This window comes from Syngnathus leptorhynchus, chromosome 1, assembly GCF_054491065.1.
Source record: "Syngnathus leptorhynchus isolate UIUO chromosome 1, UIUO_Slep, whole genome shotgun sequence".
NCBI lineage: Eukaryota > Metazoa > Chordata > Actinopteri > Syngnathiformes > Syngnathidae > Syngnathus > Syngnathus leptorhynchus.
In genome coordinates, this window is record NC_141195.1 from 20868450 (window position 1) to 20890010 (window position 21561).

At 39.6% G+C, this 21561-nt stretch overlaps 1 protein-coding gene across 3 annotated transcripts in view; it reads right to left on the reverse strand.

Annotated features, from left to right (window-relative positions):
• LOC147062642 (rho GTPase-activating protein 6-like) overlaps nucleotides 1-21561 on the reverse strand; it is a 33927-nt gene extending 12366 nt beyond the window's left edge. The window contains exon 1 of one of the 3 annotated variants that reach the window (XM_085921926.1): nucleotides 20931-21561. In XM_085921926.1, the coding sequence (XP_085778052.1) occupies nucleotides 20931-21410 (480 nt within the window). In that variant the 5' untranslated portion in view covers nucleotides 21411-21561. Of the gene's footprint in view, nucleotides 1-8561; nucleotides 9072-20930 lie in introns of those variants that run through there. The other 2 variants (XM_085921919.1, XM_085921933.1) reach the window with 2 other exon arrangements.

A 21561-nucleotide genomic window follows, 5' to 3' on the forward strand; every position in this document is an offset into this window, starting at 1 on the left:
ATCCTAATTGTGTCAGACCTATTAGCTATATGGGCGAGGGAGGACTTGGAATAGACCACTCAAGATCGTCTTGCATCTGCAAGTTGTGAAGAGTAACAATTCATTTTATATTTGGTTTATTAAAGTTAATCCCACTTGAAAAATCAAACCTAAAGTGGACATTTTTCGCTACGAATTGGTCATTTAGAAAAAAGATCTTATGTTTCCTGTGAGTGACTGAGTGCTCTCACCATATATATTGATGCCTCGACTGTGCATTCTGTTTAGAAATCTCAGTAGCAGTTTTTTTTTCTTCACAGATTTAAAGCTTGTTAATCCTATTAAGGAATTTTTAGTTTCTATTTCACTGGAGAGGCAGGAACATGAGCCAACAAAAGTAAATCACATTCCCCTACAATTCCCCCTTCTGATCTTCTTCCACCGTATCCGTTTAACACAGCAGGATCAGAGAAAAGTCTCTTTAAGACTCTATTTTCTGCATGGGTGCCACATCACCCGCCTCCCTCCCAAATCAATTTCTTGTTAATCCTGTGTGGTAGTTAAAGACTTGTGGGATTATAGCACACTGGTCAGCTCCTGCAAATCCGGATGATGTTGTTGGTAAAATGACAGTGTTAAAGGTGAACTGTGGTCCTACGACAGCATCTCTCAACAGCTGTGAGGAGCAGGAAGACAAATTGTCTTTTTTTACTCCATGGCTGCCCCTACCATGGTAGTGAAGCAGAATACACAATCCGAAAATCACAACATAAAATAATCGAGGCTATCCCAACAATATTATAATCCACCATAAAAGGCTATGTGCGGTCATCACAACAAAAAAATTTGATTCTCTTCAAGCTTGCAAGCCAATGTTGCATGCTGAATTGGTTAGCCTCAATCTTACTAAATATATGATGTTGATGTCCGCACGTGATGTGACATGTTTGTGGAGTATACAAAATAAAAAGACAAAACATTCCCATCATGCATTGATAGTGAACAAGCAGGCAAAGCAGTGTCAGTGTAGTACAGGTGAAATGAGAGGCGGCAGGAGAAGTTTCCCATTATCGCAATGCATTGTGTAGTTTTTTCCAAGCAATACATTTGCGGATATTCTGAACAATCTGAGAGTTGACTTGGTACAAATCACAAAAAAAAAAAACCACACACACAAACCTTTAAATGTTTTTGCCCCACTGTGCTTGTACATGGATGTATGACATAAAACTGTGGCTAAATATAAGTAGTCCAGACTTGGTTTCAAACTGCAGGAAGTTTTAGCCAGTGTAACTTCCTGGAGACCTCACCGCACCCAGTGATGTCTGTGTGTGTACGTATATGTGCACATGTGCTAATCTATTATTGATTTCCTGAACGAAAGACAGCATGGCTATTGTTGCCTTTTAGAACAAGCCAAAGAGCGAGTATGTTTCTAGTTTAATGATCAAATCCGGCTCACTTCAAAAGGAGTGTAAAATAAATTATTGAATATTGAGTATTATCCATCCATATTTGGTTTTTTTTAATCTAAGTCACACTGACTGTAAAGTTACCGTATTTTCCAGGCTATAAGGCGCACCGGACTATTAGGCGCACCTTCAATGAATGGCCCATTTTAAATCATTGTCCTTATGTAAGGCACACCGAATTATAAAGTGCACCATTAATGCATCATGTCAGATTATCAATCCAATCCAAATCAAATCATTCTCAATTTTATCTTTTTAATTTCAACTTCAGATGCAACAAATTACTCAATAATCACAAAATAATGATCCATAGTCTTTTTGATTCATGATTCATAGTCTTCAGCCTTATGATTGATTTCATGACACAATGCTTCGGGCCAGTTAAGATTTAGGAATTTGGTCCATATATAAGGCGCACCGAACTACAAGGCGCTCTGTCGGCTTTTGAGCAAATTTTGGGTTTTTAGGTGCGCCTTATAGTCCGGAAAACACGGTACACTCATAAACCTGTCATATATTTATACGTTTTGATGAAAATTACTACTTTAGCAGAACTTTAAAATTGTAAATTCAAATGTACCTCAACCGGCCTCCTGCAAAATCCCTTTACAATAATAATAATAATTGTCTGTTTTGAAGATTCTCAATTACAGTAGCTACTGATTCAACATCTTAATGATTGTGACTGAAGATGAACTTTTAATTGTAGCTGTAGGTATTACTAGTAAATCATTTTAATATATCAATCTTTCAGTCAGTTAGCCATACCTTCACAAAATTAATGAATAGATTGTTCAGTCACTTAATAAATACATGAAAACATCTTTAACATTACTTGACCTTTTGTAATTTCTCTTCCCATGAACAAGCAGCGTTAATGGACTGTTATGGACTAGTAGGTAAAGAGTGAGTGTTTGAGTGCAGCACAAAAAATGTGTGCTTGCGCGTGTATGCACGAGCGCTGTTGATCCTTACATTCCAGTGGAAGCCTTGAGAGCGGCTAATCCAGTCTTAGTCAATGGCCTCTTGAACTCTTGGGTCACTCATACACACAAACTGACACACACGCACGCACGCACACACACTCCATATTTATGCTTACTACATGCAAATAAATGCACGGTAAGCAATAACATTCAATGTACAATAACTGTGTGTTTTTCCATAAAGAAGGTTCCTTGTAGTTTTAAAATTTGTGTGCTTTTGCCACAAAAATGTCATACTCTTAGATAGGAAATAGTCACTTTCTTTTTATCACAAGCCTTAATCCATTTTGTTCAACTATTTATCCTGTCACTTTTCCACAATGTTTAAGTGATTTGGCTTGCATTTTCATTTCTTAGAACCCTTCAGTGTAGGATCCTAAATAATGAAACTGTACTCTTCTGATATTTGGTTACCATTGACAAATTCAGAAAAAAAAGGATACTGAACAGTACTTTGGAGCGTGTATTGCATTTGATTTTACCACTTAGGAAAAACAAATTGAAGAAAAAAAAAAAAGTGAGAAGATATATTACTTATTAAGATGCAGGAATGCAGTAGGTGTAGAGCGTCAGATTTATGAAAATACTACAATTTCCATTTACTTAGAGACCATAAAGCCAGGGCTTCAGATGTGTGTGAGCAACGAGAAATAGTTTACGCCATGACCTTTGGCTTGCAAACACATTGAAGCAGTTAGGCAGATGATCCATGACGCCTGCCCTTGTGGAGTAGCAATATGTCCTGGAACTTTTTCACATAAAGAGAACTTGAGGGTATTGTTTTTTTGGAGAAATTTTTGATGCATGCCCTTGTGGTCACTTCTGGATTCATATGCACTTTGTTTGATTCTTTAAATTGTGCCAGATGTGTAAAGGGAATACTCTGACATTTAATAGCTGAGGCAAATGTTGGTTTGGCTGTTCAGGTAAATCGGATAAAACGTTATTTTGCATCAAAGTGTATTGCAAAACTAGTTTTTTCTTGATTATAATTTTCTTGCGATTTATGAAATAATCATTATTATTTGATTTTCATTTTTTGTTTATTTGGTATTATTTTGTGATAAAAACAATAATAATACGTAGATTGATGTACTCACGGATCTTTTGAAACAAATTTGGTTCTTGGTTTAATCCATTGTTTTTCAAAGTAAAAGCAAATGTCTTATGTTGCTTAAACACGAGTTGATTGTTCTGCTTTCATGAAGGACTACAGAAATCAGAGAATAATTCCAGGTGAGAGGTTAAAATCTTAGGATTTGTACAATATTCAGTTACACGATGGCTCTAAACGGTTTCCCGATTATTAAAATAGTTGGTGATTAAAATGACTTGTTGATTAATCGATTAAGTTTGACACCTCTACAGTATCTTGATGTGGGTGAAATCCCGAGCAGGCACCAAATGCTCTGATTGAGTTTTGCTTTGGCTGCACAATCCTTGCATATGTCGCTTCATAGACAAATGAACCAAATGAATGATGTGTGGCTCATACATTTGACATGACAGGTTTCAAAGACAGACAATGCGGACAACGTGGGTGACCTGTTTCTCGATCTTATTGACCGACAGTCTCTGCTGAAATGGAAACCTATTTCTCTAACCGGGGTAGGAGCTCAACATGCAAATCCTCTCAAAAACTACGCATCTCTGCTCCCTGTTTTTTTTTTTACCTGCGGCCTTCCTACAACTCCATAAAAAGACAACTCTTGTGGAGGCTGGACTTGTTTTGGTTGTTGATAATAAAACAAGCGCTTCTCGAACCCCCCCCACCACACCCACCCACCCACTGCACCCCCATACAACAGGTTCTACTGAGGAAGACGAGAGATGGGCGTTGTTTTCATGACGAGCTGGTAGTGACGACTGTGGAACGCTAAGAAGCACTCCTAAACTCTCTCCCTGCAGTGTTATGCAGTTGCACCACAATTATAGCGCTTTGAAGCGCACAGTCAATAAATACAAATGGAGTCACGTTGAAATATTAACAACCCCTTGGAGATTGTTTCTTGTGCTTTGAAAATGACTGCATTTTCAAGGTCAGAAAGTATATTCAGAACATGAATATTCAAGCAAATATATTTAGAGCACTGCAGTCTTACCATCATGTCTGCTGGTTCCAGGTCAAAATATGTTTCAGAAAACTTGTGATCAGTGTAAATACACTCACAACACCAATGACTAAGAGGACACATGGTTGGCTGCTGACACAGACACACATTTAGTAATGAGAACAAAGGGGAAAAAAAGGTACCTGACCTCTTTTCACTAAAGAGAGGTAAGACAGACTATCTTGTTTTCTTTTGCCAGGGCTGTTTGCTCTGGGAGCGGCCGCGCAGTAAAATAAACATATCAGAAAGTAGAGGAACGACAGGCACGTAATAATATTTGGCTCACGGTGAAAAGAGCGCGTTAGGTGTCATCAAGTTAAAGACAAGGCACAGCAAAGTGAAATGTGTGACGTCAAAGTGGGATGAAAAATGCGGCACACCAGGGAGAATTCGGGGACTTCTATAAACACATAAGCCACAGGAAGAGAAAGCATTTTGTGTTTGTGGCTGGTGATGAGAGACAGACGCAAAATGACACAGGAGTCTAAGACACATACGTAAATTAAGCTGGGTAATGAATCTTTTTCATATATGTGCGTCTGCCACATGTCCCGTTTTCAACACTACCCAGCTCTTGCTACATTCCGCAGTAAATATGCAGACTGAGTAGTATGAGGTCAAACCTTGTGATTTCATATGATAAAACTATAGGATTTGCTTAATTTAAAGCAAAGTGAAAAACTTTCTTTGCAATATGTTCTGTGCCCCATTAGTCCAAACACGATATCCTGATTAAAATTTTGTTCCTGCGACGAGATTTTCAGTCAATCAAGATGGTGGACATTTAATGCGGCACTGTCGCCCACTGTCGACTAAAATTGACCTCATAGTGCCCACAGGGTCGTCTTGCTGACACCTTGAAGTCAATTTCAGTCAACAGCAGATGGCAATGCTTCATAAATTGGGATCCTCTTTGGATGTGCTGTCGTTGTGTAACAAGAAGACAACGCATGGCACATGTGACTGATGATTCAGCATTGATGTCATAGTCTTCAATTGTTTTTCAGTTCCTCCTAACTTTGACCAGTAGTCAGGGCTTATGTTTACATCACAATACAATCGCTATAATCCTGCAGTTGAATTGATGTGATCTTATACTAGCTTGAAAAATGGACTCTATAGCATCTCTGTTGTTGCCCTGGAAACCAACAATCGTCATTTTTGGTTCCGTCTCATATTGTTGAACCGGTATGGTCATCTTCAGTGAGGTGGCAGTGCAAACATTACTTTTCACAGCTCAGTGCAGGTCTAGTACACACATTGCAACACACTACAATGAGCAAGAAATCTGACTTAACAATTATTTAGCTTCGAGGTAAGTGTGTTTATTGTCGTCCGTGTGCTCTTGACTCAATGGATTCTATATTTGCAGTTGGTGCAACTGCGCTCAAGCGTAAAAAGTAGCACAACTTGATTTTCATGCTGGTGCAAGCCTCGCTTGGAAGGTTTGGGATTTTGGCGGACACAAACGATCAGGGTGGAAGGAAGTGCCCACTTCCACTTCCATCAACAACCCTGAAATTTGTTTTCCTTTTTTTTTGGTTTTTTTGGTAAGTACACCAGTCCGCGTTGACGCCGTCCGCCCGACCGGCCGGCCATCCGTCCGTCCGTCCACTATGTGTTGGGCACGTGGCTCAGACTTTGGGGGTGCAGTTGCTGCCTCCTGTACTTGCCCTGTCCAGCAATATATGTACATATCTTCCACCCATGGTCTGATCGCAGTTCCTTATCAATGATTGTGTTTCCGACTCCTGAAAATCTGTTTGTGCCTCTGCCATGTCAAAGACGCGGCACCTCTCGTACATTGCATTCAAAAGGAAGGAAAACAGCCACCTCCATTGGTTATGAGACTAGTCAGCTGTATGTAGAGGGTTATTTTTTTGCTTCTTCCTTCTCCTTTTGAACACCTATTGTAAATTGAGCCAAAGGATAAAAAAATATTATGGAAAATAGCTGGATGGATGGATGGATGGATGGATGGATGGATGGATGGATGGATGGATGGATGGATGGATGGATGGATAAATTGCACACTGTCACTGTATAATATGCGCAATTCTTCCTTAATACAATGTAAAACATAGTTGGTAAACCAATGATGCTATTTATGAAAATTTCACCAAAGGGAGTAACACAATGCTCAGTTCCCTTGAGTGAAAATACACACCCTAATACATGAGCAATGCGCAGGCAGCTGCATCAAGACCAGGGATTAACAGTTACAGACTGCTCACCATGAGGTGCTGCTACACATCATCCCACACACATTCTCTGGCTTCAAAGACACTCTGCTCTGGTAAATTACAATCCAAAATATTTATCGAGCCTATTGGAGTTTTTTTATTGCCAGAATGTTACGGCGTCATAATCCTGCATTAACACAAAACCACTTTTCTCCTGGCTTGCTGCATTTTTGCACCAAGTTCAGATGAGTTTTAAAATGGATTTACGAGAATACTAAACACTGGCAGTTGACTGTCACAAGCGGTCGCATAGCGTCTATGCTTCTGCTTGCAACTAGGTTAAAGCAAGTAGCTGAAGCGACAGTACAGTTACAATAGATGTCTTGATATATCATCCAAAGTTGAAAATATCACTCCTCATATTTATTTAATATATGTTTTTTATTATATCCAAAATCCAAATCTTAATCACATATGCCACAACAATACAAAGCTTTGCATGTAAAATGCTGTCTTTGCCTTTCCAAGGTTGGAATCTCGAATGTTTTTCCTTTTCACACAAACTTTTTCTGGTAAACTCAGCATTCCAGCAAATGGACAGAAAAATGTGCAATACAAATAATAAATAAAATTGCATATGTACACATGTACTCCAGTAGTGAAGCCACGTGGATACCATTTCAGCACGAGAAAACTTGAGTTGCGCAAACACAAATTCCAGTGGCATTTAAACAGCATCTTCCCGGCTGAGCCAAAGTAATAACAAAGCCCATTAGTGTTTTAAAAGCATGACAATGCAAACTGTTACTCATGTACTTGTTTGCCTCATTCGATGTCCAAAAAGAAAACTGTTGATCTTGCACATTCATCAATGTCATAAAAGATCTCATCTGTTATTTATAGCTTTGTTTTTATTCTAGAATTTCTCATTTATTTGTTCATTTATTATCAGAAGATTATATTGAGTTAAATTAATTCAATTCATTAAAAAAAAGCAGTTCAATGTATTACATTTACTTACGAAATTCAATGTGAACCGTACCATAGACGAATGTACGTACTGAACAGTGATTTTTGGTGTACTGTTACAAAACTATTCAGTACTACTGCTATAATTGGTTGTATATCTTGCATGGTTTCTCGACATGACTTTGGCAATGGGATGTGGGGAGTCAATTTATATCTACTAACTAAACCATCACGTATGCTAATAATTATTTACAGTACATGAATTATAAAATGTGTGTTTCCAATCATGGTACTCTTTGACTATAGGTTAAAATGCCAGATATGCATTCTTTGAGTGTAGCTACAGAGCTTTCCCACATTGTAATGACACCAACCAGCTGCGCAAGCAACCTGTCGCTTCTCTGCACTTTTCAAATGATCTCACTGGCCTTGGCCCATATGTGTCTGTTTTGCCCTCATTGTCAAATCCCAACAACAACTTGTGGCTCTTGGCAGCACTGCTGTGCAGCGCCGCTGAGCAATTTTCAGAGGAAATTTGTATGCCACAAAACCAGGAAACACGCGTGGTCTTGTACAAGTGGTGTAAATAAAATGCATGCAACTTTCCACCACGAAGAGTTTATGCCATTTCTCTATCCATTTAAAAAGTCATATCAAGATTCATTTTCACCGTGGCATGTAATTAAAATGCATGTTACTGTCACATTGAATGAAATAGACCACAAAAATCTAAACCTAAATTAAAATGTGTCATTTTCCGTCACGCGCTTGCTGTGACAGTGGACACACGCTCCAGGGGAAACACAACGCAACGAGTTCGATAGACTTATTGGAAAAATTATAATTCATGGAAAAACTTACTAGGTAGGAATTTTGCCTGTCGAGGAACACGGCGTCTCCCATGGCCCAGACAAATATCCACCAATAAACACTCCGAAATATATATGGAACAGACGCGATCTTGCTTCCAAGTTATTAAGTCCAAATAAGTGCGCGCGCCTCAGACTTTAGCGTACAAAAACTCTCCGCTTATCTTCCTTCTGCAACAACGCAGAGCATTTTTTGGACGTGTTTTTTTCTCTACTGCATATCTCCGAATAGATTCGTGTTGATTTTTCTACAACCGTCAGATGGTTGTGTCAGAATCCAGGACGCCATCGTGCGTCGTGCGTAACGGATCCACACAACGCGCTCACTGAGCGCTGCTGATGAAGACAAGATGCTGAACCAAGTGAGGAACTGCAGATATTCACAACAAGCACATGTTATTTGAAATAACACTTCCGCTATGTACTTTCATATTAAAACTCATCTTGTCCCGCTAAAATTTGCGTTTAATGCGTACACTTCACATCATCTATATATGCACACATGAAACACGCCAAATATTTAGGTACATCTGCCCAACTGAATAAATACAATAATAACTATCACCTGTAAGAACAAAATGCCTTTGCAAAGAAAATATTCTCAATTCAACTCAGTTATATTTCTATTGCACTTTCACTGTTATTTTAGCCTTGTTATGATAAACTGCATAACATAATACGTAAAGTTTTGTCTACCTTTGAGTTAACTGAATACTACAAATGTTTTTGAATTAATAAAACAGAATATCTCTGATATTCATCATTTAGAAACACGGATTGTCTTTATAAACACATGTGCCGTGTGCTTTGAAATAGGCAGAGGCATTAAGCGTAATAAAGTGGTATACTTTTATTTTGTAGGTTCGCCTATCAAATACCTTTTTCTTGCATACTCCACTATGCGTTTGACACTGATAAACGCACTATGGTACTGACGTAGGGGCCGGGAAGCTCGCTAAGTTCTTATTCAATCATAAAGGGAATTTTGAATTAAATTATCTATGGTTCCGAAATACTGCTCCAGTTGCCGTGGTAGTAATTTTCCTTTGAATATATTATTAATAAACGTCTCAAACTCGTGATTTTTTTTTTTTCAATCAAACATAATGCTGCAGTTTAAGCTCCTAAAATATCAAATAAATTCATTTGAACAAAACTGACTTTACCCTCTGTTTATTATTATTATTATTATTATTATTATTATTATTATTATTATTATTATTATTACAGCTAATTTTAATCATGAGAGGAAGACACTGGAAGGCTAAAAGAGGGAGCACATTGTTTGGTTTATGCAATTGTTGACGTGGAACCTATGTTGAGCAATCTGTCAAAAGCCTCTGCAGGCTGTAAAAGCTTGTAAAAACAGAATGAGCAAAGCAAATGGAGACATTGCATCCAGGACTTTGTGGCTAAGAGGGGGTTTCTACATCGCGAAGCGCCCATTCAGCATTTGAAAAAGAAGAAGTGATGCCAAATTCTTGCTTATCAGATACTACCGCAACAATTTAAAGAATGCCAAGACATTTGTAGAAGAACAGTTCCTTTGCACTGATATCTACAGATAAAGATAAAACACTGAGAGGAACTGTAAAACAGTCAAGGGGCCTACACAAACATATGGTAATGTGAATGCGCTCTTGACTTAGCATGTACTCGTGGCCTCATTTTTAGCCAACCATTTTATTTCATGGTGCATTATGATGAACCACGAGAAAAACATGTTTTTTTCTTTCGCTTATTGTGCAATACATATGCATAGTGCGCCGAAATTAAACTGAGAGAATGGGAAACAAGACGCCGAGTCTTTAGAAAAACAAAAATCTAATAAATAGGCATCGTCTAGACAAAATGTCAGACATTCCAGAGGATGATCAAGAGGAAATTTACACATTTTTTTTCACGTTTCCCTTAAGTTCATTTGCGAGGCACAAGGCTGTTGTTTCATACTTCAGTGGGAGGAGCTCCCAAGATGGTGTTTCCAATGTGACCCAGAAGCTGTGTGGGAAGAAGGGGGGGGGGGGATGTGAAGCATGGACATGCAGCCCATATGTGGTGTATTATTCAGCTCCTTTTTGTCATACGGTTTGACAACTCTCTCATACCCAGGTCCAGGTCCAGATTGAGTTGCAAAACGCTACCGTTTGTTGTGTGATCATGACCTTAACGCCTGGATGGTGCATGACATCACAATTGGAGTGGAAAGTATGCCATATGAAACAGGACAATGCGCCACTGGGCAACAGAGAGAGAGACTTTGATGTGTTTATTAAACACTTGCAGAATAGATGTTTCAAGCACCCAGTGGAGGCATTTACCAGCGTTGCGTCACGCAGGACAAGCTTGCCTCCCTCACAGAGAGGACAAAGGGTGTGGAGGGTCATGAAACAAACTTCAGAACTGCTCATGGAAGAATCTGAAAGCATGAATTAAGTTATTTTTCTGATACGAAATGAAAAACTAATGAAAAGCAATAAGGTTCAAATTTTCTTGGAACTTTGTCACTATAGTTGTAGTTGATAACTTCAAAATCGCAGTTCCAATTGCAAAATTGTAATAATTTATCACAGTCTGAAAGGGGGTAATGGGGAAAAAAGTGTGGGAGCACGTAAAAGAAGGTAAAGTAAAACAGACGCTGAACAAAGCTCCGATGGATGACCTCATATCTGGGGAATGTGTGTGTGTGCGTGTGTGGGTGCGTGTGTGTGTGTGCTTGTGTGCACGTGTGTGTGTGCGTGCACAGACATGTAACTATGCGTTCGTAGTTTCATGCATGTGCTGTGTGAATATTTAAGATAAATGTATGATTTCTCCTTTATATTAATAGAAACATACACATTGATACCAATTTAATTTTAATGAGTTTCAGAACACAACTTATTTCTAAAAAGGAAAAATTTCTGGCTGAAAAAAATCCCCAGCAAGGCCTTCTTCCCTGGCCCATAGGAAGAATTGACATCATAATCCAAATGCTAATCATTTTTCCATGAATTGTTATTAATTTACTCTCAATCTTCAATATTTCATCAGTTTATCGTGCGATTAAAAAAAAAAAAAGGTTCAGTATTGCCCCCCTAGAAATTTCAAAATACATCCAAAAGTGTTTACAAATACGTTCAAATGTGCACCAGCGCTAACCTTATGTGCAAATAAGCCTGCCCTGCCCTCATAAACACACAGTGTACAGCTTCAGCACAAACACAGGAATTGTATTGGAACACCATGTCTTCTTGTGAACTTTGTAGTGTTTTAAAACTTTCTGACAGTGCAATAGCACCCCATAGCCCAAAATCTAGCATGAGAACAACTGCATGTCAGCTGCTTGTTTCCTCATTCTCTCATAAGTGAACCATGGAGTAGTTAATTTTTGCAAATTGGTACGTAGATGATGAGATGCAGATGTGTATATAACAATTGGTGCCAACTTGGTGCTGCCCTTTTTGGACATAACGTACAATGATTTAGTATGGACAAAATATGTCCAGTTTCTCTGCTGACACACACTTAGACATGGAAACTAGGAGGAAGTGTGGCTATATAGCCGACTAGAAAGGGGTGTATTGAAAGCAGTTAAGAATTTACTGATTGCCCCAAAATATATGCTGACATTTTCCTAATCAAAATTAAAATAAATCATCTCTTTATTTATCTTGAAGCTGTAGATTTTATATAATAGTGGTGAAGTCTTATCTTTGTCTCAAAGTGTCTCTATCTTTCTGTATTCCATTCTTGCCTTCCTATTCTTCTGGCTAATGAGTGGTTTGCATTCTGTGGTATAGACTCTTTGCCATTTTTCATGGTCTTCTTGCCTGCTGGGGCTTGTTGCTGATGTCAGTAACAGTTGTTTTGGAGCTTTCTTAACAGCTCTCACAATGCTTCTGTCATTAACTGCTGTTGTTTCCCTTCATCTACCTGTTTTACATCTGTTACTTAGCACAACGGTGGTTTCTTCCTTCTTCGTGACATTCCAAATGACAGTACTGGCTTTTGACAATGTTTGTGCAACGGCTCTGATTCATTTTCCATATTTTCTTCCAAATCTTGTCTCCCAATTGCTCAGATCCAGATGTGTATACCTGGAAACAAAAGCTGAAATGCTCTCTTGTGTCATTTATCTTTTGGTGTCAAAACCAGCTGCTCTCGGTCAACAGCAAAAAATACAATTATTGGCCTCAGTGTTTCAATATTTTTGGAATGGAATATATAAAGTAGCCTACTTTTCAAAGTTTTAGGTCACAATGTCCCTTGGAGAGAGGGGAACCTGTTCAAATTTTGCTTGGAGAAAACACCCCCAAGCAAAACTAATTCAACTCGAAAAACCTTTTATACAAGTATTTTTGTTTTGAATATTTTTTTGATTTTTCAAGTTTCAAGCTCAACACATATATTTTCAGTTTCAAGTACAAGTTTTGGTTTTTCAAGTACAAAACTTGTGTGTGCGTGCGTGTGTGTGTTTGTATGTGTGTGTGGTATATGGGGACAACTGCCAAACAAAACATAAACAAAAACAAAAGTCAAGGTTGTTTTTGTGTATTGTAGGCATGTCAGTGCAATGTAAAAAAAAAATTAAATCCTTGAGCTACAAAAATATGTTTTAACTGTTGAGTTCAACGAGTTTGATGCTACTTGAGTGAGCTGCAATAACAGCCGGTGCAGGCTCCCAGGGGAGGCAGCAATAGAAGCAACAACCACATAAGATGCCCATTGAGTGACGTAACGCGAGTGTGTAGTCTGATGAACATCTGCAGTGGAGCAAAGTGTGTTTTCGTATATTTACGTCTGCAAAGGGTCACGCCTGTCTCACGCATATCCAACCTGAATTTTTGTTGTTTCAAATATTTATTTGGCATTGTAAACACAGCGACCTTAGAGGAATGCTGCTCATGCTCACAGCAGATAATGTGAGTGAGACAAGCAAAATGAGGAGCCATACCGCGACAGTACGATATTGCAGCACTTTGCCAAACATGATCAAAAGTCAGTTGGAGTGTTTTCACCTTTTTTTCCCCATCTTCATGCTCAATGTGGAACCACATGCATTTGTCAATTAAGCAGGAAAGAAAGAAAGAAAGAAAGAAAGAAAGAAAGAAAGAAAGAAAGAAAGAAAGAAAGAAAGAAAGACAGACAGACAGACAGACAGACAGACAGACAGACAGACAGACAAACAAACAAACAAACAAACAAACAAACAGACAGACAAAGAAGAGAAATGGGGGGGGGGCGTTTACAAATCCATCTCATGTATTTTGCTCACTCTGGAATGCAGCTGCAATCCAAGCTTGACTCCTCAGTTGACACTCCCACTGCCTCATGCTATAAAACTCTCTCACAAACATACAGACTCCATATGCACAGGTCAGTCGGGTCATTATAAACCACTTCGAGAAATGCCTGCAGCTAATACCATGCCCCCAGAAAGGAGTCAGACCCCCATTGGTCACGTTGTATCCAGTATATCTTGAATTTTTGATTTCTTCTAAATCTTATCTCTAGGTCAATTAATAACTTGTTTGACCGTGCACTGTGCTGTGGAGTGATGGGAAAATGAAGCTTCAAATTTGCTTCATGAACCAGTTGTATGTTTTGACGCCTGTAGATGGTACTCTCAATTCAACAATGGGCTGAAAGTACACTGACAGGATGGCGGGGCAGCGTCAAGGACATCTCCCCGCTGCTCCCTGCAAGTGGATTTGGATGCTCGGCTTCTGCTATGTGACTGACTTAGCCCCCCAGCTTTTGTCTCCTCTTCATAGCCAGAGCCAGAAGCTCCCTTTCACAGTTTCTTTGGAGAGGTCTTTCTGGGCTTTCTGAGCTTCTGATTCTGAGAAGCCGATGTCTTTTAGGAAGCCCTTGGTTAAAAGCCCCACAAAGCCACAGCAGCCGACCTCCAAAGGGTAAGTTGTTGCTCTACAGCCCCTCTGCTGACACTCCATCACAAGCTCTGCGTACCGTAGCTTTTTCCATTCATAGTCTTCCTCAATTGATGAATCGCAACAAATACAACAAGTGGTTCAAAAAGCAAATTTGAAGCTTCATATTCCTATGCTAAGTGGCTTATGGAGAGACTTTATTCACAAGGGCTACGGATAAAGTTTCAAACCTAAATTGGTGCCTGTTGCTGGGAAATGTAATGTAAACGTGTTCTCTGTTTAAACATCAAGTCATGTATGACAGATGCTTACAGTAGAGGATGTTTTGTGCCTTGAGATATTTTTGACGCTGTTTGCAGATCAGCCACATTCACCTATTAGTGTCAGATTTTTTTTTCCATTGCCGACAATTTGCAAAAAGTGCGTCAGAGTCTTTTCATCATGTAAACTGCTCTTTGGAGAGGGACACATTATGTACTTGTTCCTCCTACAGCCTCTGTTTACATCACTGAGTCGTTGCTGTGGTAACAGGCCAAACCTCACAACCAGCGGCGGCTACAAAGTGCAGAGATATTTTTTTTTCCTATTGCTCACGTCGCATAAGGTAAGGATATTTTTGGAGGGGAAGGAGGAATTGGTGCAACCATCCATCCTCTTTCTATATTACTTGTTGTCATTCGGGTCACAGGTGAGCTGGAGACGATAAGATGACTTTGGGTCATTTGCAGGATACAAACAACAACAAGCAACCATTTGCACGCACATGCACAGTTGCACATGGATAGACAAGAGCTGTAAAGCCATAAGACATACACACTCACATAAACACATGCGGGCAGGCGTGTAAATAATTTCGAAGCCTATTAAATGTCCATTAACACACACTCCCTGCAAGTCTAAGCAAATGTGACCCAGGTGTGCTCTCAAGATACTTCAATTAGGCATATTTGAGGTCCAATGCACATCTCAATAGCACGCTCACCTTTTGGTTTGCTGCATTACTGTGCCAACAACACAACCCCCCCCCCCCCTCCCACGTGCAGTATCAAACAAAGCAAGTGCTAATGGTACCAAGATGACAACTATTAAGTGTGGAGAACATACTTGGAGACAGAGGTGTCAAATCCAGGTCCAGAAAGAAAAAAGCCCTGCAACAGTTTGGCTTTATCCACAGGTGCTTCTGAAACTCAACCGGCAGGTAAACAAGCTCCCACTGCCAGATATCATGCAAACAACATGTGAGGGTCCATGTTTGTGTTACAGTTTTACCGGCTACTGTGAGAATGTTTACGTTCGGAGAGTCGGAGCACGCTCTCCTCCTGTTATTTCTGATTGCAGCCATGCATGTTATGTTATTATTGCTAATTAATGATACTCATTCATCTGAAGGCACTCATTCTAGTTATTTCTCACTATAATTAGGAAAATGTCAATGTGCGCAGTGTTTCTTTAAATTTCGACTCGTGTTTACATTTTCAGATGTACAACAACATCACAACGTCCTATCACTGGTGAGCTATTTTTAGAACAGGCCCACCACTTTGGAGACCCCGATCTATAGAGTGCCAAGCTTGCACTTGTGTCCTGCGGTCCTGCATTCTCACAAAACTGTCACCCCGCTGCCTCCTTTCTTTTTTGTCTTACCTCCACCGACAACCTCTGTCCGCGGGCGGCAGCGTACGGTAATCGGGCGGGGCATATCGGTCACACCAGGTCCAAGGCACAGAATGAATTTATCTGACTGTGGTGATTGACAAAACAAATCGTATCATTTAAGTTGAGCATTAGCATTTTTAGACCCTCAGCTGTGGATTTTGTTGATACAAACAGCTCCTCATTGGACCTCATTCTGTTTGTAGTCTTGTTTTCATTAGACAAAACATCTCATTTCTATCGCATTCATAGCGTTGAAGGATTTTGCAGAGTGACATAAGACTTATAAAGCACAAAGCCAGAGAAGCAGAGGAATTCCGATGATTTGCTCCTTGTTTGCTTGTTACAAATATTGAGACAATTCCTACCTCAGTACAATGCTAAATAATAACCCGAGGGTGATGAAACATATAATCTATTTTTCCTCTTTTATTTTCTTTCGAAATTTTAAGGAGCTCCCATTCTCTCAACAGTCATTTAGGCACATAGGAATATTTATGGGTAAACTCCCAGCAGGGAAAATGGGAGTTCAACTTGGAAGTGACGCAAGCTTGTTATGAGAAAGAGGAGAGAGAGAGAGAGAGAGAGAGAGAGAGAGAGAGAGAGAGAGAGAGAGAGAGAGAGAGAGAGAGAGAGAGAGAGAGAGAGAGAGAGAGAGAGAGATAAAGGCTTGTGTCTACCTAAATGTTCATTTCATGTTTTAGCAAATCTACAAATTGAGTTAGATCAATCCAACAACTAAAATCTTTTTTTTTTCTTAAATTCCAATCTGCTGTTCATCACATGTATTTGGCCATAAAACACATTATGTCCAGCTGTTTTTGTATCAGATACTTGGGAGTCAGGACAAAGAGGGCCTTGCACATGCTCGTAGAAGTGCACAGCTGCAGCCTATCCATATTTGTAGCGTGATTCATCATTTGCAAAGCGTGTGCATGAACTTGTATCCAGATGCAGAAGTGTTCAGCACCTCGGGTTTGCACTGCTCATGCAAGATTGAGTGAAGCTAATTGGCGTCCTCTATTGGTCAGAGTTCACTAAATGCACTAGGAAAGACACTGGTACTTGCAAATGAGCACACCACCACCGTGGGGTGGCATAGAGTACGCCACAGAAAAGTAAACAACATATTTATCAAATATTTTGGGTGCCCTCATTTTTACCGAGCATTGTGGCAAAAAAAGTATCCATTTGATGGCAATAAAGTATCAATAACGTGCTAACGTGAAAAAAACATCAATTGAAGTAGCGTTTCAGAAAACCTTGAGATGTTTTTAAATTTCAACCACTAATGAACTAAGTATGATGGCAAAGCATGTGCTGAATTGAACAAACACACGTGCCTCCCATACAATTCAAACAAAACTGGCTTCTTGAACTTGGCTCAAAATCTTCCTCTGCAGAACTACTTTTCTATTTTTAGCTGCGGTTTGCCTCACTTTGTTTTGCTTTCTCGCTGCCTGGCAGTTTCACAATGAGGGAGGAAAGGTCCATCACTATCCTTACTTTGTGCCTGGAGCCATTACTATATTCTTAATGTTTAATGGTAGTGTTTTCTGTATTTCCATATTCAGCAGCAAGAAAAACTGATTTGCAATGATATGGTGAGCCAGTCTTTTCTTGAAGAAAAAAAAAAGTTAAATATCTTATTTTCTTGAAAAAATTAGGATCATCTTAACATACAAATACATCAACATGATGGATGGATGAATGGATGGACAAACAGACGGACGGATGCATGGTTTGCTTTGTACAATAAATGGGTTGTTTGGTGCAAAACAACCTTTTGGCCCATTTTTTTTTCACCCAAATTGGGTTGTTTTTAACTCAGCAAATTGAAGGGTCCGTGCACAATAATGTACAAGTTTATGGATCAATGGACAGTAAATAGTAAAACAAACAAATACAGGTAGAATGCACTGGTGACACAAAGCTGGAGAGGGGCATTAGGACCTACAGTGTCTCATCTTAAAGCACCTCTGCTTGACACTTTGACCTAGAATTCCTTACAGATAAATATACAAGCTGCCACACTGAAAGCGACTGAAGTACAAGAATAAGTTCCCAGTGCTCAGAAATGATCTCGCATAGACTTAATACTGCATGGCTGAACTTGCACTGAGTTTATCCTCAGATAACGTCTGCTATTCATTGTTCATCTGTGAATTTTCTTTTGTGTTCCTTAGAAACAACTATGCAGACAGTGTTGTGTTTGGAAGTGTAAGATCACGCTAACTTTGGACTTCACTAATTGGGTTTGCTAGTTGATGCAGATCAAATTTCTGTGTGTGTGTGTGTGTGTGTGTGTGTGTGTGTGTGTGTGTGTGTGTGTGTGTGTGTGTGTGTGTGTGTGTGTGTGTGTGTGTGTGTGTGTGTGTGTGTGTGTGTGTGTGTGTAACAAATGCCTTTCCTCTGACCCGTAACTAACTACATTTAAAAGAACAGGGTCACTTTACTTTGGACATGCATACTCTAAACAAACAGGGATGTACACTTTTGGCCTTCAAGACTGTAAAAAAGCTAACTATTAGATCAGTGCTTTGTGTATTGATGATGAAATCCCGCACGGCTGCCCACTTGCTGGAGGGGAGCTTTAATTGACAACAGAAAGGGTCTCTGAGCGGATATTAATGTTTACTTTGCGCCTGTCTTCTATTCCAAGCAGTGCTTTTTCCCTTCGTTGTTTAGAAAACATCCCGAAGGAGACGTGAGATCACCCACGCTGGGATGCTGCCAGACAAATCTCCAACAGCTCATCGAGACCCTCGTCAACACAAGTCTACTTATAGAATGTCTACTTTAGACAGTGGTGGAATGCACTCTGTCTACAACACCTTTCCTTTTCACAATGTATATTTTTCATATGTCTTAAGAGTAAATTACACGACAATGAACCCTGAAGCCAAATATACAGATTTTTTAAAAATATATTGTTGCGCAAGAACAAAGCAGGGGAAAAATGGGCTGAGTGTTATTGCTTTCATGGTATCATCGATTATAGCATCCAACTGCTTTTTCTGATGGCATCCCCTACACTGCTGCATACTTGACTCATCTCTGTATTAGTGATCTTAATAACCTTATTTCTTGTTTGATGTATTAATTTTTTAACACCAGCTGTCAGGTTTCCCAAATTGGTAGTTTTAATATATAAATCTCTATTGCTGCATACATTTAATAATGTCACAGGGAGGGGGGGATAAATGTAACTTAAGGTAGTCAAAAAAATAAAGTAATATGATAATAAGAATAAGAATAAGAATTTTACCCTAAACAATAAAAAAAAAAAAAAAAGAAAAGAAAAGATATATGCAACATCAACTGCTGATGTATATTTTATACTGTCTGCTCATAGACAACCAACTTTCTGGTCTGTAATTAAAATGAACATGCCTGTTACCAGAATTCAGTTCAACTTTTCCGTTTTGTCTGGCGTGCGTAATCTATACGTTCAAACTGAATGTGAGTGTTAAAAAATGAGAAGACGTTTGTTTCTTAATGCAGGAGGTGGCGAAAGGAGACTCAGGTGAAGTAAAGTGATTTTTCTAAAATCTTATTTCTGAGATAATATTGACAGAAATGCAATTGACTCGTTAAAGTCAACCAAAGTTTGTAATACATTGTCATCTAGTGGTCTTCTTGAGTCACTGCAGTATTTTACTACATCTTTTTGTTAGTTTAATATAATTTTCCAGCAATTGCATGAAGTGTTAGGAACTTAAATATCAACCTTCTTAGGCCAATAAAACAGAGCGTGATGCATTTCATTATAAAGCAAATGTTTAACTCTCATATTTATATTAACTCGTATTCACCTCTGAGGACAATTTCATGTATGACTGGTTTAATATTTAATAAATAAGTTATGTGATATCACAAAACCATTGCACACCATGAAACTCAAAACTTTTACTATAACATACTGTAGAGTCTGAGGCGCATTTGTTTTTTTTAGTTCAGACTCGACCAATCATGCCACAGTGATAGCCTTGTGGTTATCCTCAATGGACCCATTACAGAGTGAAAAGAGGAGGGGTGACAGGAGCATGGAAAAATGAGATTTAGCAGAGGGTAACAAAAAAAATTAGACCATCTCAACTGCACCAAGAGAAGGAGAGGGAAAATGGCCATAGCAAAGCTGTTGAGAACCTCTCTGGAACAGGAAGCGGGATAAAAAAAAATGTCAAGGGCTGCATGGTTTTTGACCCGACGCCTCCTCCCAAGCGTGAGAACCAAGTCCTTTAAGACCTTCCCAACACAAGCACCCGCACGCGTGCACACTCTCTCACACACTGTAAAGCCGTAAACAAAGAGGGAAAAAGCACCAAACCAACAAAGGTCTGCAAAACAAGTGGGAAACCAATCATACCTTTCAACTAGCGCGTGTGGACTTGTGCCAACTATGCAACTGATAAAGCCCCCCTGCTAAAAATAAGCATTCAAAGTATGTTTTGGAAAAGATTTCATTCTAAGCCTCAATTTCAGTCTGCTGAAGCCCAATCCCCTCTATGAGTGCAGCACTGGGTGAAAATGCCATTTGTGTGCTTCAATGCACCTTTAGTTGAAAATAATTAAACCTTTACAGCATCGTAAGAGATTATTTGGCTCACCCCAGAGAATGACTTCTTCTGACATTATTAGAACTTGTCCTCTCACACATAGTGGTAACAACCAATATCCCTTTGCTCAGGACAACTGCTGTGATGCAGCTTCCATGTGCAGATTCTAGAGAAAAGTGTGTGCGTGCGTGTTGAGTCACAAGTGACGATGCAAAATCAAAATAATCCTAGTTTTAGTTTTTTTTTTAATATAGTTTATTGGCGCGTGGAGATCGTCACCTCTGGTTTCCATGCGACGCCAGCATGCGAGCTCGGTGGCTGGGTCCTCCTCTGGAGCCACCTCCGAGGCGAGAAGAGCGCGCCGGTACTGCCGGGCGGCGTGAACCCGGAGCCTCGCACATGGAGTGGTAAATCCCCGGTCGTGGTCCGTTTGGAACTTTTTGCAACCTCGTAGTCAAAGTAAAAGTTAGACGATGGGAACACGTCCAAAGGTATAGAGGGAGAAGAGATACATGGCGCGATGGGTTCTTTGAGCGTTAAAGTTTTGGTGCGCGTAAACGGTTTTGAGGACACACCTGCGTCCTGGACAGTAAATCCGGACAACTGCGCGACATTTGCACTTTCAGTCCCGGTGCCGTATTGTCTGATGATGGCTGGATCCAGGCTCCTGGTTTGCCGCAGCCTCTGTTTGGTTATAGCCTTCGATGCTGGAGAGGAGCACGAAAAGACGCTGTTCAAAAGTCCCTGCGCCGCAGACATGACACCTTCTTCTTCTTATTATTATTATTATTTTTTTTTGGAGGGTCCTGTTCAATACGCTTTCCTCAGGCTCCACAACAGTGGGGCTTGTACAGAAAATCTCAGTTGGTAAACCGAAAAGGAGTCTGATGGAGCCACATTTGGTTGCAAA